Source organism: Delphinapterus leucas, chromosome 13 (genome assembly GCF_059928025.1).
Source record: "Delphinapterus leucas isolate spDelLeu-1000000601 "Yukka" chromosome 13, BTC_Dleu_Yukka2, whole genome shotgun sequence".
Classification (NCBI taxonomy): Eukaryota; Metazoa; Chordata; class Mammalia; order Artiodactyla; family Monodontidae; genus Delphinapterus; species Delphinapterus leucas.
The window spans coordinates 1,567,308-1,585,299 of record NC_143141.1 but is presented as its reverse complement, the minus strand read 5'-3'; the positions used below and the strand labels follow the sequence as shown (position 1 = coordinate 1,585,299).

At 45.1% G+C, this 17,992-nt stretch overlaps 2 protein-coding genes across 6 annotated transcripts in view; both read left to right on the top strand.

The window, feature by feature from the left end:
• The window catches only part of GCC2 (GRIP and coiled-coil domain containing 2), a 49,151-nt gene extending 32,201 nt beyond the window's left edge, over window positions 1–16,950 (top strand). For 3 of the 5 annotated variants that reach the window (XM_089922517.1, XM_089922518.1, XM_089922519.1), the window contains one exon: window positions 774–16,896. In XM_089922517.1, coding sequence (XP_089778643.1) covers window positions 774–777 — 4 coding nt within the window. In that variant the 3' untranslated portion in view covers window positions 778–16,896. Of the gene's footprint in view, window positions 1–773 lie in introns of all 5 variants that reach the window. The other 2 variants (XM_089922522.1, XM_022599287.3) reach the window with 2 other exon arrangements.
• Window positions 16,951–17,134: 184 nt separating this feature from the next.
• The window catches only part of LIMS1 (LIM zinc finger domain containing 1), a 98,426-nt gene continuing 97,568 nt past the window's right edge, over window positions 17,135–17,992 (top strand). Inside the window, exon 1 of the mRNA XM_022599256.3 lies at window positions 17,135–17,257. Within this exon, the coding sequence (XP_022454964.1) occupies window positions 17,226–17,257 (32 nt within the window). The 5' untranslated portion in view covers window positions 17,135–17,225. The remainder of the gene's footprint in view (window positions 17,258–17,992) is intronic.

Sequence of the window (17,992 nt, the reverse complement as noted above, 5' to 3'; positions counted from 1 at the left end):
GAGTCGTTCGCCACAGGGTCGTGGGAGAGAAGTGTCCCCAGTGGGGCTGCCGAGGCCCAGGACCATGCGTGGAGCGTACATTCCTACCTGCATCTCAGACCTCCCGCTAGAAAGCTCTCCTTACACACGAAGTGCATTGTGGAGAATTTCCAGCGGGGCGAACTCGTTGCTGAGAAGGCCGTTGTGGGCCTGTTTACTCCTTCGAAGGCAGAGAGGCAACATGTCTCCTTTCTCTGGTTGCTCTTAAGAGTCTTCTCTCTTCTCCTCTGGGGCAGTTTCACTTTCATGTGAACAGGGGAAAACTTCCAGCCTCTGTGTGATGAAAGACAACAGAAAGCACCACCCTGGTCCCTACACGAGCAGCGTGCAGGGGGCACTGCTGGGCGGGGAAGGTTGGCGCTCTGCCAGCCGTGCACGTGTTAACACGCTTGCTCCCTGCGTGTCAGGTCCCAGCAGGTTCACAGACTGCGTGTGTCTTTCCTACTTGACGTATGACTTGTGATAAGGCAGCTTTGCTCCCCAAGGAGGTGAGTCACACGGCATTTTTCTGCGCAGAATCAGGACCTCAGCCCCCTGCCTGACAAGACTGGGCCTTGCTTCTGTGCATGTGTGTTCCCAGCTGGCCACAGCTCACAGGGCTGTATGTTGTTGCTTAGTATGCCTTCGCAGATTGTCCGAGACAGACAGGAAATGCTACAAGTGTAAGGACAGACAGGTTTGTAGCATGAAAATGCGGTGTGAGAAGATTAACACTTTTGTTTTGCTCCCCACAGGTGAGGAGGAAAATGCTTCCCGTTCCTCCGGCTGGGCGTCCTATCTGCACAGCTGGTCTGGACTTCGATAGACTGATGGGAAAAGCATTATCTATTAACCAAATAGAATCCATTCGGCAAAAAAGGTTCATGTATATGGCTGTCGTTCTTTTGTCCAGAAGCGTGTGTGCGTAAGTCACATCTCCGTGTGTGTGTCCATACGTGTGTCTGGTGGGTTTAAAAGGCTCGGCCCGCGGTGAACTGCAGCAGGTGGAGTGTGGGAGGGGCTGCGGCCCAGGGACCCTGGCCCTCCCGCTGCCGCCAGACCCAGGGGCCACGAGGCCACCCCACTCCCTCCTCCGGACCCTCAGGCCACGTGTGTCGGGGCCGCACTGTGAATTCTGAAGTTAAATTAGATTTCGGTCCTGTACCAGCTGGGATTTAGGCTTTTAAAATAATGTTTGAAGACCATTTATCGCAGGGTCAGACTTGCAGGTAGATTGTTATTAGTGACAAATTACGAGAGAAAATTTGTGAGTTGGAGTGTGAAGGGAAATGCTTTATCGGTAACGCTGACGTCTTTGTGACGGGAACGTAAAGTGAATGTGCTGCTGTTCATTACGAGACTAAGTTAAAACGTGATTCATTTCGTTATTTCCTTTCACATGAGCTGTTCTTTTTTCTCCGAAGTGTATTACCTCAAAACCTGTTCTGGGATCGGATCAGAAGCCCTGGTCGCCACGCTCCCGCGGTGGGGGGGGGGGGTGGTGCCCGGGGCCCTGCCCAGGCTCCTGTGTGCATCAGCTGTTTCCGCGCCAGGAGTCTGGCAGGACCCGGGGGGCCGGCTTGCGGCTCCGCGTGCTCCCGGCCCCAGCGGACAGGTTGCTGCATGCTGCATGGGGCCCTGGGAGATCGCACAGCCCCGAGAGCAGCTCTAGGTGCGGGTCACCTGCCTGGGCGCCTCTGAATATTCCATGGAGCCCATCAAACACGTGTCCTTAAATCATAAACGTGAGAATGCTAGTTGCAGTATTTCTTTGTGGACAAATCGCCTCACATTGTGCTCTGGGGAGCTCTCTCAGCTTCCAGTTCATACTCCGATCTTCAGTCTCAGCTGGTGAACTGACTTTGTACTTTGGTGACTGGGAACTTTGGTTTCCAATTTAATTTAACTGAAATTTGCTGCTGACATGTTGAGTTTGTTCTTTAAACAAAAATCTCAATGTCTGTCTTTCCTCCTGTTTTAGAAGAACAGACCTACTAGTGAATGTATTAATGAAATGCATCTATTGCAGAGCTGACTTTAAAAGTTTGAGTTTAGTTTTTTCGTTTATGAGCTGTGAATATGAGTATGCCAGCAGTGTGCGCTATAACTGTTACAGTATTTAAATAGATTTCACTGTCTCTGCAAGTCCAGGCCTCTTTGAAGTCTGTAAAAACTTGTTTTGAAATATAGTCTCTACCTATGGACATAATAACAAAATGCCTTTTTGCAAGATAAAAAATGTATTACTTTGATTACAAAAGGGGTATCCTTCCCTGGTTTCAGCAATGAGAGGAAATGTACTGATTATTGTAATATTTCTATTAAACGTATTGCACTGTTAGGCCTGCTCATCTTCTAGTAGCCAAGGTCTCCTGGGCATTTTGAGTTGCTTTATGAAATGAATCTTGGGTTCCTTCTCTGCTGTCTTTACCAGTTGGGACCTCGGACCCTGGGTGCTTGGAGGAACGCAGGTCGCCCTTCTGGTCCGTGGTGCCTGCCGCATCTGACACCCACCTTCCAGCTGAAACTCAGGCCACCTTGGCCTTTCCGTGGGCACCTCTCAAGTTCCGGCGTCTGTGGTGTGAGGCTTTCTTGTACAGCGAACTCTGCTTATGCTCCAGTCAGCGTAAGTGGAGAATTACATTCCTTTAGGCAGAAGTGGCCTACTCACCAGCAGTGCCGTGTCCTTTACCCATTAGCCAGTGACGATTCTAAGAGTTCCCATGAAGATACAACAGCGTTGCTGTTTGGTAAGCAGAGCACCCAAAGTGCTCACGTGTGATTAAATAGGAATGCGGTGGCGGCACTCGGTGCAAGACTGTTGTGTTTTGATTTGGTGTCTGAGAATCAACCGTGGCTTCGGCATAAGCCCAGGAGGACAACCTGTTACAGCTGTGCGGTGTCTTTGGGCCGATTTTCACCCATGAGTGTTAAAAAGCGTTTGGTTGTTTATGTATTTGGTTATATAGAGAAGGGAAATGTTTTTCACCTGCATTCAAAATGTGATTACATGGGAAAAGAATCAAGTTCTGACATTCAAGTTTTTACCGTTTAAAAAAATAGAAAGGCTCCTGTGAGTCGAACGCTGAATATGGTGAGGAAATGGGATTTCAGGTTCAGGAATGCAGGTGACCACCTGGTTTCCTTGGAGGATGGGCCCACCCCCACCCACCTCTCCAGAGTCTGCCCTCGCCCCTCCTCTCTGAGGACGGTCACCGCCCCTTCCCCACACACCCCATACAGATGCAGGGAGGCCCAGCCGTAGTCACCTGGACCAGGTGCAGGGCCCTACCCGAGCCAGACCACCTAGATTCTCTCAGGGTGAGGACTTGGGACCGAGAGTCAAGTCAGCATGTCTGTGCGCCCGGAATTGGGACGTGTAAACGCAGGGGCTCCGGGTGCCCAGAAGGAACAGGGAAAGCCCCACGCAAAGAGGCCAGTAAGCTGGCGCGCAGGCATCACAGAGACCCAGGGCAAGGGTTCAGGGCCTTCGATTAACAGCATGGAACGAGCTCGTGCTGTTAAAGTTCAAACAGAAAAGAAAGTTGAACAGAAAGAAGCAGACACTCTAATGTAGGAAGCTCAGGATTTAATGGTCTCTGGTCTCTGAAAATAGAAGAAATAGAAATTTTCAAAGAAATATTGCAAGAAAGCTTTGCACAACTAAAAGAGAAGTTCAAAGTAAAGGGCTGATCAGAGATCCGGTAGAGACCGTCCCGACTTCCGACGGGTCGGCTTCAGAGTTTCTGACTTGTTGATGGTGCGAAGGCGATACCTATGCAGTAGAAACCGTACTTGGAATTTTGAATTTGGCTCTTTTCCCCCAGGCTGGCGATACGTGGTCCAGCCCCTGCCGTGCTGCTGGGCAGTGGGGCCGTGGCTCCAAGTCACCCCGCGACCAGAGGGTGAACAGTCGGTACACTGACAAGCATTCTGCTTTCACTTTCAGTAGAGAATTCAACAAGTTACATGAGATAGTAAACACTCTGTTATAAAACAGGCTTCATGTTAGATGATTTTGCCCAACTGCAGGCTATCGTAAGTGTTCTGAGCACGTTTAAGGCGGGCTGGGCTACAACGCTTGTGGGGTCAGGTGTACTAAACGCATTTTCCACTTTCAGTGGGTTTAGTGGAACACAGCCCCATGGTAAGTGGAGGAAGATCTGTACATGACTGAAACAGGAATATCGATGTAAATTTTTAGGAAAAAATGAGGCTCCTAAAAGGTTTCCAGAGAGGAAAAAAAACAAGTCACATACGCAGGACACAGGAGGGAAAGGGGAGCTGCATCGGACCTCTCGACAGCAGCACTGCACACCTCAAGGCACTGGAGAAATTCCTTCAGAATTCTGAGGAAACATGATTTCCAGCCTGGAATTCTGTAAACACAAGCTCTCAGTTAAATGGAAAGAGAAAGACATTTTCAGATACTTAGGAACTGAAAAAAAAAAAAAAATTACTTCCCATGTCCTTTCTAAGGAACCTTTGAGAGAACCTGCTCCAGAGGGAGAAGAACACAAAAAACCGCAGCCGCCGAGCAGAGACTCGACACGGGAGAGCACTGAGCCCAGTCCCCGGGTGGTGGCTGGGCAGTGGCCAAGAGGCTGAGGACGAATAAACAAGGTTCCAAACGTGGGTTCTCCTAGGAAAAAAAAGTGGAACTAATAGATTATTTGATGTAGCTAATGTGTAAAATTTTATTGAAAGATGTTGGAACTAATAAGGATCTATCATATAGCGCAGGGAACTCTTACTCAATACTCTGTAATGGCCTGTATGGGAAAAGAATCTAAAAAAGAGTAGATGTATGTGTATGTATAACTGAGTCACTTTGCTGTACAGCAGAAACTAATGCAACATTGTAAATCAACTACACTCCAATTAAAAAAAAACACAGTTTTACTGAAAAAAAAGATGTTGGAAATGGAAACGTGAACACTGACAACATATTTGATATTAAGGAAATATTTTTAGCTTTTTTAGTTTTGATAATGTTTATGTTTAAAAAGAATTCTTTTAAAAACATGCTGAAATATTTATTGAAGTCACATTTGATCTAAATTAATACGGGAGGAGGGAAAAGTGGGTGAGAGTGTAAATGAAAGAGGGTCAACAATAAATTCATGGTTTTCTCATGACAAGCATGTTCATTTTATGCATTCTTTTCCCACACACCTGAAGCACACAGTTTTCTCTTTTTTACATAATGTACGTTGTGTTTTTTAAAGATACTGAGATATAATTTACCCACCATAAAGCTCACTGTGGGGAGCGCACAGCTGAATGGCTTCAGTGTGGCCATAGGATTGTGACACCATGCCCAATTTCCATCATTCCAGAAAGAAACTCCCTGCCCGTTGCTAGCCTCTCCCCCACTAACCCATCCCACCCTTGGCAACCACTGATCTGCCTTCTGTCTGTAGATTTGCCTGTTTGTATAATTCCTGTTACATTGCAACTAACTCATTCCTAAGTTCCCAATAAAAGTAATAACCTCATGAGATTAAACGAAATGGTGCAGTCAGAGGCTGACTCAGCAGTGTCTGGGACATAGGACACATACGATAAGTGTTAGATGTTTTTATTTTCCACTTTCAGTGTATAATTACAAACTAGTTTCAGCACACTCTTGTCACTGTCATTACCAAGAAGATTAACATTAATGTTATCCAGTGAAAGCATTGTTTGTGGCTATAAATCTTTTCTGAGGGATGTACTAAATTCTAAATGCAAAAATTAAATATTTTAAAAATTAATATCAGTGACATTTAGGTCATTTCTGTTACTGCTTTCCTAATTAGCAAAAGCAATTTAAAATGTGGTTTATCCAAGATATTGCGATTTCTGCTAGCTGTGTTTCTTGTATCTTTTTTGGTAACTTAGAAGAAAGCAAGTGTTTGGGTTTTGTTTGGCTTTTGATCAACTTTAAATGTTATGCTGTTTCTTAACTTGTTGCTGGCTAGGTACAGGGTATGCTTTCCTGGGGGGCCCTTGAGGACTGGCCATGCCTTCTCGCTCCTTTTCTTACCCCAGTAGATTACCAGAAGGCCACACTCCCTGGAGAACACTTCTGTTTTAACTTCAGTCTTTACTCTTAGTAACTTCCCCGAGGAAATGGATCTGTGCGTGAAGCCTGGTCTGCCTGGCTTCAGAGTACCTGCATTATCCCGTGATGTATTTTCCAGTTGCTTTGTCTGAGCATAGGTATAAAAGTGACTCACTGGGCTTCCCTGGTGGTGCAGTGGTTGAGAGTCCGCCTGCCGATGCAGGGGACGCGGGTTCGTGCCCCGGTCCAGGAAGATCCCACATGCTGCGGAGCGGCTGGGCCCGTGAGCCATGGCCGCTGAGCCTTGTGCGTCTGGAGCCTGTGCTCCGCAATGGGAGAGGCCACAACAGTGAGAGGTCCGCGTACCGCAAAAAAAAAAAAAAAAAAAGTGACTCACTGCACAGGGTGGGAGGGGTAGCGGTGCATTAAGTCTAGTGGCGCAAAGATGGAAGAAAACCAAAGTACACCACAGACCTTCAGTGAAAGGGATTCTTTTTAAAATTAAGAAAATTTATGAACATGAAAAGCAGTCAGTAAACAGACCTTGTGCCCATACTGTACCGGCTTCCAGAAAGAGTCACCCTTTGCTAAGAGCACTGCTTGGTATTCACAACTGATTTCTTTCGGTATCTTGTTTGTACACAAAAGCATGATTTTTATTACTTATAACCAAAGTAGAGGTTAGAATTCAGACCTGTTCTGAGCAATGTAACAGATAGTTTATATTATTTATTTTAGTGCAGTTTAAGATTATAAGATACAGTTCCCAAAGAGTGAAATACCATTTTTCACAAAGTATGGATCTGTAGTGTCTAGAACAATGTATCAGTATACCTGTTACACTAGGCATAATTAGGAACTCTCTACATTTTATGGTATAGAGTGACCTCATTGAAAGCTGAAAACTCGTTAACCACCAGACGTTGTGCAGTGTTTAATTCTTATGATTCATTCTGAGTTTCTGACTGAGATCACTTTCTCTGGCCTTGTGCGTTTCTCCTGGGACCCATAAAATACGCAGCTAAGTTAATTTCATGACTGCACTGTTTCTGCTTCCTTTCCTGGAAAAGGAGGAATCATTCAGATCAGCTTTCAAACTGCCTTATATATGACAACTTTGAAATATTTTAGAATGAACTCCTTTGTTCTAGAACTTCTGTGCCTAATACAGTAGCCCCTGTTCACATGTGGATATTGAAAGACTGAAATGTAGTTATTCCAGACTGAGATATACTGTAAGTATAAAATACACAGGAGATTTTTTTTTTTGCGGTACGCGGGCCTCTCACTGTTGCGGCCTCTCCCGTTGCGGAGCACAGGCTCTGGACGCGCAGGCTCAGCGGCCATGGCTCACGGGCCCAGCCGCTCCGCGGCATGTGGGATCTTCCTGGACCGGGGCACGAACCCGTGTCCCCTGCATCGGCAGGCGGACTCTCAACCACTGCGCCACCAGGGAAGCCCCACGTGAGATTTTAAAGGCATACGAAAAATAACTTGTTTCTTTGAGAAAAGTAGTAAAATGGACACAACTCTGGCAGGATTGACCAAGAGAAGCAGAGAGATGACACAAATAACTTTATTAATAAACAGGGGACACATAATAGATAAAGTAGAATTTTAAAAGATATGAGAATAATATAAATAACTATGTTAACAATTGTGAAACTTTAGAAATGAAATAAAACAATTTCTTTAAAATTTAAATTTATATTACTGTGTACGATGATTGTGTAGAATTTAAAAGCTTGAATAACCCTATAACTACAATAGAAATTGAAATGGTGTTTAAAATCTTCTCAAGAAGAAAACACAAAGTCCAAGGGGATTTGCAGTCAGGTCCCACCAAATTTTCAAGTAACAGTTGACCCAATTTCATACAGATTTATTCAGACAATAAAAAGGAAATACTCTCCAACTTACTCTATAAGGCCAGCATGAACCCTGATACCACAGATAAGATATAATTGGAACATTGCAAGCCATTTCATAGTGAATATAGCTACAAAAATTCTAAACAAAATTTGATTAACAAATCGAATCCCACTGTGTATAGAAGAAGATAATACCTCATGACTAAGTTGGATGGATCCTCAGTATGCAAGGGTGTTTTCATATTAGAAAAGACATAGATATATCTTATTACGTTTACAGACGAAAAGAGAAAAGGCATTTGATCAAGTTCAACATACACTGATATAAATTCTTAGTTAAAAATAGGAAAGTATCCATGAAAAATGAAGAGCAAACGTCATCCTAACCGGACACTTAGAATCATTCATTTTAAAATAAGGAAAAATAGGGCTTCCCTGGTGGCGCAGTGGTTGGGAGTCCGCCTTCCGATGCAGGGTACACGGGTTCGTGCCCCTGTCCGGGAGGATCCCACATGCGGCGGAGCGGCTGCGCCCATGAGCCATGGCCACTGAGCCTGCGCGTCCGGAGCCTGTGCTCCGCAACGGGAGAGGCCACAGCAGTGAGAGGCCCGCGTACCGCAAAAAATAAAATAAGGAAAAATAACGTGGCACTCACTAGGATTACCTCTACTTAACGTGGCACTGACATCCCTGGATAGTGAAATAAAATAAGAGAAATTCCAGACATACAGTCTGGAAAAGAAGTAAAACGTTATTTTTAGCTGATAAGATGGCTTACATTAAAAACAAAAAAACCCTACAGATAAAGTATTAGAAAACTTACGAGGGTTTGGCAAGTTGGCTGGTTATAAGATTAATATATTTAAAAGGTCAGTTTTGTTTGTATTATGCTATTAGCAAACAACTGAAATACTTAAAGAGAAGACAGCATTGTAAATCAGAGAATACCAAATGCCTAGGAATAAATACAACAAAAGATATGGAACACCCCTAGACAGAAAGTCACAAAAGTTATTAGAATATATTTTTAAACAGTTAAATAAATGGAGAGATGCATCATATTCATGAGTAGAAAGACTCAAATCATAAAGATGTCAGTTCTTCCCTAATTAATCTATAAATTCAGAGCAATTTCAACCAAAATGTAATAGGATTTTTTTTTTTTATTTCGGCTGCGTGGCACGCAGGATCTTAGTTCCCCAACCAGGGATTGAACCCGTGTCCCCTGCAGTGGGAGCTCAGAGTCTTAACCAGGAATTAGTTAGACTGGACTGCCAGGGAATTTCCTGCAATGGGATTTTTTATGGGACTTGATAAAATGATTGTAAACTGTATGTATTAAGAGGAACAGGCAACAGCCAGGGCACTTCTGAAAAGCAAAACCAAGGACATGGGACTTGCCCCATCAAATATTGCAATTATACAAAACCACGGTTACTAAGGCAGTACATGGATACAGTGTGGGTACAAGACAAACTGACCAATGGACTAGAATAGTGAGCCAGGCCAGACCCACATGTACGTGCAACTCTGCTATTTCACACAACACATAAAATCAACTCAGAATGTGGTGCATACACAAAATAGAATATTATTCAGCCTTAAAAAGGCAGGAAATTCCAGGGACTTCCCTGGCGGTCCAGTGGTTAAGACTCCACGCTTCTAATGCAGGAGGCACGGGTTTGATCCCCGGTCAGGGAGCTAGGATCCCACATCCATGCAGCACAGCCAAAAATTATTTTTTACTTTTAAAAATTAAAAAAAGAAGGAATGCAATTTTGACACAGCCTACAACATGGGTGAACCTTGAGGACCTTATGGTGAGTGCAATAAGCCAGACACACAAGGACAAATCCTGTATGATCCCACTCATATGAGCTCCCCAGGGTTGTCAGAGACAGAGAGTGGGGTGGTGGGGGCCAGGGGCGGCAGGGCGGGAGTCGTTGTTGGATGGAGATGGAGTTTCCATGGGGGAAGATGAAAAGAGTCGGGAGGCGGACGCTGCAGATGCTGTGCCACAGTGAGAATGAACTTGACACGAGTGAACTGTACACTTGAAAATGGCTGAGATGGTAAACCTTCTGTTAAGTGTATTTTATCACAACTAAAATTTAAAAACAACCCTAGATTGATTAAGGATTAAATGTCAACAACAGAACTTTACAACTCTTAGAATATAGAGAGGGATACCTTTTAAAACTTGGGGTGGAGAAGATTTCTTGAAAAAGATGCCTGAGACATTAACTATTAAAGAAAAAACTGATAAATTGGATTGTAGTAAGGTTGGGTTTTTTTGTTTGTTAGAAACACTTTAAAGAAAGTGAAAAGACAATTATAAACTGAGAGAAGATATTCACAATAAACGTAACTGATAAAAGCACAATATCATGAACAAAAAGATCTCTTTCAAATCAATGAGAAAAGCACGCACACGCACACACACACACAACAAAAACTTAGGCAAAAGATGAGCAGAGTCATCATAAGAGATGAGTCCCATACTGCCCACAAGTACATGAGGAAATAGACAATCTCATTATTGACTGGGGAATTTTTTTTTTATAAAGGATTTTTTTTTAATTTATTTATTTTTGGCTGCGTTGGGTCTTCATTGCTGCGCGCGGGCTTTCTCTAGTTGCGGTGAGCAGGGGCTACTCTTTGTTGCAGTGCGCAGGCTTCTTACTGCGGTGGCTTCTCGTTGCAGAGCGCAGGCTCTAGGTGTGTGGGCTTCGGTAGTTGTGGCACGCAGGCTCAGGAGCTGCGGCATGTGGGCTCAGTAGTTGTGGCTTGCGGGCTCTAGAGCGCAGGCTCAGTAGTTGTGGCGCACGGGCTTAGCTGCTCCGCGGCATGTGGGATCTTCCCGGATCAGGGCTCGGACCCTTGTCCCCTGCATTGGCAGGCGGGTTCTTAACCACTGCGCCACCAGGGAAGTGCCTGATTGCGGAACTGAAATATCATTTTATCCCCATTTCATTGGCAAAAGGAAAAAGTGACACCAAGTGTTGGGGATGATGTTTGCCTTCGAGATCTCAGTAGTTTGGAACAAACACTTTAAAAAGTGGCTTGGCCTTATCTTCTGCTCACTCCAAGATAAATATTTAAGAGAGATTGCAGCATATATACAACAGTAAACATTCAGAATGTTTGTAGGAGAACACTTCACAATCGTAAGCACCTAGAATAACCCCAGAGCCCAGCAACAGTGGAATGAATTAATTGTGATATATTCACACAGTGGTCAAACAAATTAACTACAGCAACATGGAACAGTATCAATGAATCTTAGCAACATAATATTAACTGATAAAAAATAAGTTCTAGGGGCTTCCCTGGTGGCACAGTGGTTGAGAATCTGCCTGCTGATGCAGGGGACACGGGTTCGAGCCCTGGTCTGGGAAGTTCCCACATGCCGCGGAGCAACTAGGCCCGTGAGCCCCAACTACTGAGCCTGTGCGTCTGGAGGCTGTGCTCCGCAACAAGAGAGGCCACGATAGTGAGAGGCCCGCGCACCGCAATGAAGAGTGGCCCGTGCTTGCCGCAACTGGAGAAAGCCCTCGCACAGAAATGAAGACCCAACACAGCCAAAAATAAATAAATAATAATTAAAAATGAATATCTGCTTATTAAAAAAAATGCAAATTGTTAAAAAAAGTTCTAATAGATTTTATATAGTGTATTCTCTGTATAAAGTTAAACCAAACTAAAATTTTAGTTGCTTGTTTGCAGATACGTGAGTGTATGTTCAAGAATTCATATAGATTCAATAAAACTATATAAAAAGAAAAGCAAGGAGACGGTAAACAAGAAATTCAGCATGAGAGCTGCCTTGGATGGAGCGAGGGAAGAGGATGGTCCCAGTGGGTAACCATGTATTTATGTAAATTATTATGAAGGACCTAGCCTTTCTTTAAGTGGTGTTTTCATGGGTTCTTACTACATTATTAAAAATAATCAACTGTGTAACAAAACGATGAACTGAAAGTGAGCCATTAATGGACCAAGGATGAAAGTGTGTCAGGAACTAAGTGTTATGATCAACCAGTTCCATGTCCCTGAAGTTTAAAACTTGAAAAATACAAGCAGTGTAAAGATAACCCGAGGAAGCCGTTATTAACATCGTGGTTCATTCTGTGCCGTGTTTTCCTCCATGAGTGATCACACACACACACCCCCATCGCCCTCCTGACCAGCCCCTCCCCGGCCGTGACACTGTGGGACATACGTCACCAGGGGACACACGAAGCCAGACTGGCTTCTGCTGTGACTGCACCGACCTCGTGGTGGCGGATAGCCCCGAGGGGGAGGGGAAGGGGCTGGTCCCTGTGTAGCCCAAAGGAGCAGGGTTTTAGGAACCTGTATGAAAGCCGAGCCTCCTTCACCTTTCAGCATCCTGTGCAATGTCCCCTGGCTCTGGGCTCTTTCTTATCCATGTGAAGTGGGGCGTTTTCAGGAGGCCGTGGGCTCGAGCCTGGGAGTCTTCGTCTAAGCGTCCACCCTGGTCGCAGGGAGCGGGGAGGCAAGCTGGTGTCCACCTGTAGGCTGCGTGGAGGTGGGTCTGCAGAGCTACAGTAGTGCCTGAAATAGAGGCTCGTGTGCAGGTGGTGCTTCAACACAGGGCAGAGCAAGAGACGGGGAGACCTACAGCCAAACACCCCTCACATAATGTAACATGTGGACATTTACAAACCACCATACATATTCTCCAACAACATAAGCAAAAGAAAGGACGTATACCAAAACTGTGAGAATGCTTCCTTATAGTTGGGAGCAGTGGGGAGGGAGGGCATGAGTGTGAAGGGAAAAAATATGAGAAAGAAATTATGAAAGAAAATTTAAGTTAAATTGAAAAACAAGAGAATGGAAAGGATGTGAGAAGGGCCTTGCATTAATTACTAACAATAGTGGAATGATTAACAAGTTTTCCCCCTAGGGTTAAAACCAATTAGGACTCTCTTTTTTCATGTGCCTGTTCTTGCTTGCAAATCTGATAGTTTCATTCCCTTTACTCAGTGGTTCTCAAGGTGTGCTCCCCAGACGGCAGCCACTGCACCTCCAGGGAGCTGGTTAGAAATGCAAGTCTCAGCCCCACCCAGACGCCCTGCATCAGAACCATAGGCCAGAGGCCCAGCAGGCAGGGTTTAACATGCACGCTGTGTGTTTCTGGTCCACACTCAAGTTTGGGAACCACCAGTCCGTGGGACTTAACAACAAGGATCCACTGGAGCCTGCAGAGAGCTGAGGTCAGATTAGAGAAGAAACTGGTGTGAGGACAGTGAGAGGAAACAAGTTTTATATATTTTTTCGATTCTTTTCTATTATAGGTTATTACAAGATATTGAATATAGTTCCCTGTGCTATACGGTAAATCCTTGCTGTTTATCTACTTTATATACGGTAGCATGTATCTGTTAGTCCCAGTGGCATTGGCAGTTTTTAAAAACTTCTCAGGTAGTTCTAACAGCCAGGGTCGAGATCTATTGATCCATAAATAAATGGAATATACAGTGCAGCTGTTAAAAAGAATGAACTAGAGATATCCGTATTGAAGTAGAAGACTGTCCAGGATATATATATTTAAAATATTAAGATGCAAAATAGTATATATAGTGCCATTTAAGAAAACATACACAGTTGCTAAACGTATAGAAAACATCTGGGAAAACATCTGGGAAATGACTTTTCAATTACTATCTCTGCAACATGAGATCACAGGTATTCCAATATGCTGTCTCTTGATAAGTTACATGTGTATGTAATGTTTGAATTCCTGAATAGTAAACAGTATTGACAATTGTTATGCTTCTATGTAACTGGCATTGTCCTCAGTGCTTCTATTGTCTTTTTTTCCCCTACTGATTCCCCAGTTCCTAGAACAGTGCCTGGCACCAATATTTGTTGAAAGGTGAATCTTGTTTAATCCTCTAACAAACTTTTGAAGTAGGCCCTGTTATTATTTCCTTTTTGAGGAGGAGTCTGAAGCAGGGAGAAGGTAAACCACTCAGCAGGTGGCTGGGAGGATTTGAACCCGAATGTGCCTGAGCCCACACCCTTCCCTCTCAACCAGGACACATCACGTATGAGCAGAGCTCTTCTGCTATGGAGCCAGAAACGAGATGAGTATATATCACCTGAGGATGCAGGAAAAAGCTGTCTAACTAACCCACCATTTCTGGACAGATAAACGCTGTTTTCCCTGTCCTCCTATTACGTACTTGTCTATTGGAGATCCATGGAGGATGAAAAGAAGAAAAACCACATTAAATAAGTGTTTATTGTGAATACAACCTCTAAACTATTTCCAATCATATGCCTTTTGTGTGTAAATGTGTATCCACATACGTATAACACATAAACTTACAAATAGCAAATTTCATTTTCAAAAGCCGAGTAATGAGAGGCAAAACAAAAATGAATGAAGCAGTCTTGCAGACATTGTGGTTTCATCCTGAGAGACTCCAGGGACATACGAACAATAAGAGACACACTTTAACATTTAAGACCGAGAGACAATATTTTTTTTCCGTCTTTGTGACGGACATTGGTCAACCACGGAATCAGCTCACCCAGATAACCATCCACAGACAGGTTAACTATGATGAAATGCACTACTGCTTTAAAACCACCAATTAGAGACCCAGAGGTAGCCAGTTTTTAGCCAAGTGTCCTGAAGTGACAGCAAGATTAATAGATCACAAACTACAGTATGTTGGAAGCAAGCTACCATGAAAAGAAACCTGCTTTATAAAATATAACCACAACAACAATTAAGCAAAGCAATTGATATGAAATTAATCTCTTACTTTTGGGAACACTTGGAATATATATGCAAAACAACCCCAACTCTTTATTCGAAAAGAAGTGGGAGATGAAATTTGTTGGGAGATGAGATATCAAGACAAGTCTCTAAATATTTTGATTTTTTTCTTTAAAAATTAATACATATTCTTTTCTAGGAAACAAAGAAATATAGGAAAACATCACATAGATTCTTCTCCAAACAAATCAGAACTACTGTTGATATTTAAGCATTTTTAACCAGTTGTAAATCACACACTGTATATAAAATTTTTAACTTATCCCATACAATTAACCACACTGCATATTTTCTCAAATTACTACTGTCTTATAACTTGAATTTTTAATGAATTTGTAATACTCCATTAAGGAAATATATTTTGTGTGCATGTTCTCCCCTCTAATCCCTAGACCCTCTACAGATCCAACTTCTGTTACTAGTTTCTTGCATATCTTATATTTCCAGATATTTCTTAATATACAAGTGGTGTGTGTGTGTGTGTGTGCGCACGCGCGCGCGCCTGTGGGTGGTGTCTCCCTTTTCTCTTCCCTCAAACGGCAGCATACTAAACAAACTTTTCTCCCTTTCATTATTTCCTTACTTAAAATATATTGCAGAGGTCATTCTTTATTACTACAAATCATCTGCCTTATTTTTTTAAACATAACATAAAATTGAACTTAAACGTTTTTAAGTGTGCAGTTCAGTAACGTCAAGTATATTCACATTGTTGTACAACCAACCTCCAGAGCTTTTTCATCTTTTTTTTTTAAATTAATTAATTAATTTGTTTTTGGCTGCGTTGGGTCTTTGTTGCTACGCGCTGACTTTCTCTAGCTGTGGCGAGCAAGGGCTACTCTTGGTTGCGGTGCGCGGGCTTCTCATTGCGGTGGCTTCTCTTCGTTGTGGAGCATGGGCTCTAGGGGCGCAGGCTTCAGTAGTTGCAGCGTGTGGGCTCAGTAGTTGTGGCGCACGGGCTTAGTTGCTGCACGGCAGGCGGGATCTTCCAGGACCAGGGCTCTCACCCGTGTCCCCTGCATTGGCAGGTGGATCCTTAACCACTGCGCCACCAGGGAAGTCCCAGAGCTTTTTCATCTTGCAAAACTGAAAGTGTACCTGTTAATCAAAACTCCTTACTTCCACCTCCCCCAGCCTCTGGCCACCACCATCTACTTTCTGTCTCTATGAGTGTGACTCCTCTGGGGACCTCATATAAGTGGAATCAGACAGTATTTGTCCTTTTTTGTCTGACTTATTTCACTCAGCACAATGTCCTCAAGTTTCATCAGTGTTGTAGCATACGTCAGAATTTCCGTCCTTTTTAAGGCTGAATAATATTACATTGTATGGATGGACCACATTTTGCTTATCCATTTCTCCATCCTTTGGCATTTGTGAATAATGCTGGTAATGAACTTGGGTATACAAATATCTCCTCTAGCCCCTGCTTTCAACTCTTTTGGATGAATACCCAGGAGTGGGATTGCTGGATCATATGGCAACTCTCTTTTTAGTTTTCTGAGGACCCTTCGTACTGTCCACACTGGCTGCACCAGTGTACATTCCCACCCGCAGTGCACCAGGGCCCCAGTTTCTCAACCAACACAACACCCTGCGTGTGAGGTCGGTTCGATTTGCATTTCCCTGATGACTAGTGATGTTGAGCATCTTTTCATGTGCTTGTTGGCTATTCTTATTTTTTTTTACATCTGTGTAGTACTATGTGTAGAAACCGTGATTTATTTAATTAATGTCCTGGTTAAACAAACCTCCTCAGTTACTCTTAAAAACAAACTGCATTGGCCCTGCCTGTACAAGCGTGTGGCCAGTTCTGTTCTGCTGTCGCACGCCGCCCACCCCCACTGCAGTCCTCCGTAAGGGGCAGCCGCCACCCCTCGGGGCTCACCGGGTTCCCCGGAACGCTCCGCGATAACTGTCCGTAAACGGGGTCTTCAGCGCTGCTGCAGCTCCAGAAGCGGCCCCACAGCGCGCACCGGGTCAGAGCGGAGCTGACTTCACATCAGCACCGACACCGCCCACCTTCCCCGCCCGCGGGATTCTGGTGCCCGGACAGCGGAGCAGGACGGAGGGCGACGCGGCCCCGCACCCCGACCGCGCCGTGCCCTCAGGCCCCGGGACGGAGTCCGCCTCCGCTAGGGCGGGGCCTCGGCGCGCGGGGAGGGGCGGCCTGAAGGCGAGGGCAGAGCCAAGACGGGGCTGGGCCGACATAGGGGCGGGGCCTACATAGGGGCGGGGCCGACATGGGGCGGTCCAGGGGGGCGAGGCCTATATGGAGGCGGGGGCCGACATCCGGGCGGGCGGTTCCGGGGGTGGTTGGTTGGGTGGGGCCTGCTGGGCGGGGCCGAGCCTAGGTGGGCGCGGCCTCCGCCCCCGCCCCGCCCCTTCCTGCCAGTCCGCGCAGCGAGGAGGAGCGGCGGGAGCGGCGCGGGTACGCGGTGCGGGTTCGCGTGGCGGGTTCGCGTGGCCGCCGGAGATGCTGGGCGTGGCGGCAGGAATGACCAACAGGTAAGGCCGTGGCGGCCGTGAACCCGCAGCCGGAGCCGGAGCCACGTCGGCGGCGCTGCCGGCCCCTCCCCGTGCGCTGACGGACGGGCCTGCAGAGCCGGCGGCCCGAGTGGACCGCGTCCCGGCCGGGCGCTCCCCATGCCCGGCGCTCGCAGCCCGGCTCGAGGGCGGGGGAGATTTACCGAATTAGAAATGAAACTGAGACTTTAAAGGACATTGACTCATTCATTAAACGTAAAATAAGTCTGTGATCTCAACATACATAACGCATGCTTTATGAAAATAGCATTTTCCTAAACAAAAAATTAGTGTGACGAGAGCCCTGCTCTTACATTTTGCATATCTCCTAAATGTCTGCATTTTCCTGCCTGCTCTGCTTTCAGTCCATTGCGGTCCGTTTTGGTTGAAGTCTGAAGAAAATCTGCTCCTAACCAGACGTGTGGTTGGAAAAGGGATCAGTAGTACTTTAATAGCTTTTCACGTAGTTGCGGTATTTTTCGTTATTACTCCAAAACTAGACAAGCTTAATGTTTCTTAAAGATTAGTTTGATGTGGAGTGTGAAGCCTTACAAGGAGGTTTTCACTCTCCATGACATTAAAATTCACCGTCTGCCCTGAAGTTGGAAGGGGCTTGTGCCCCGTTGTAACATCACCCTCATTTGGAAAATGTTGATTCACTGAGTTAGGCAGCCCTTCCAAGTGTTGACACGTCTCTTTATACAGCGTCACTAAATA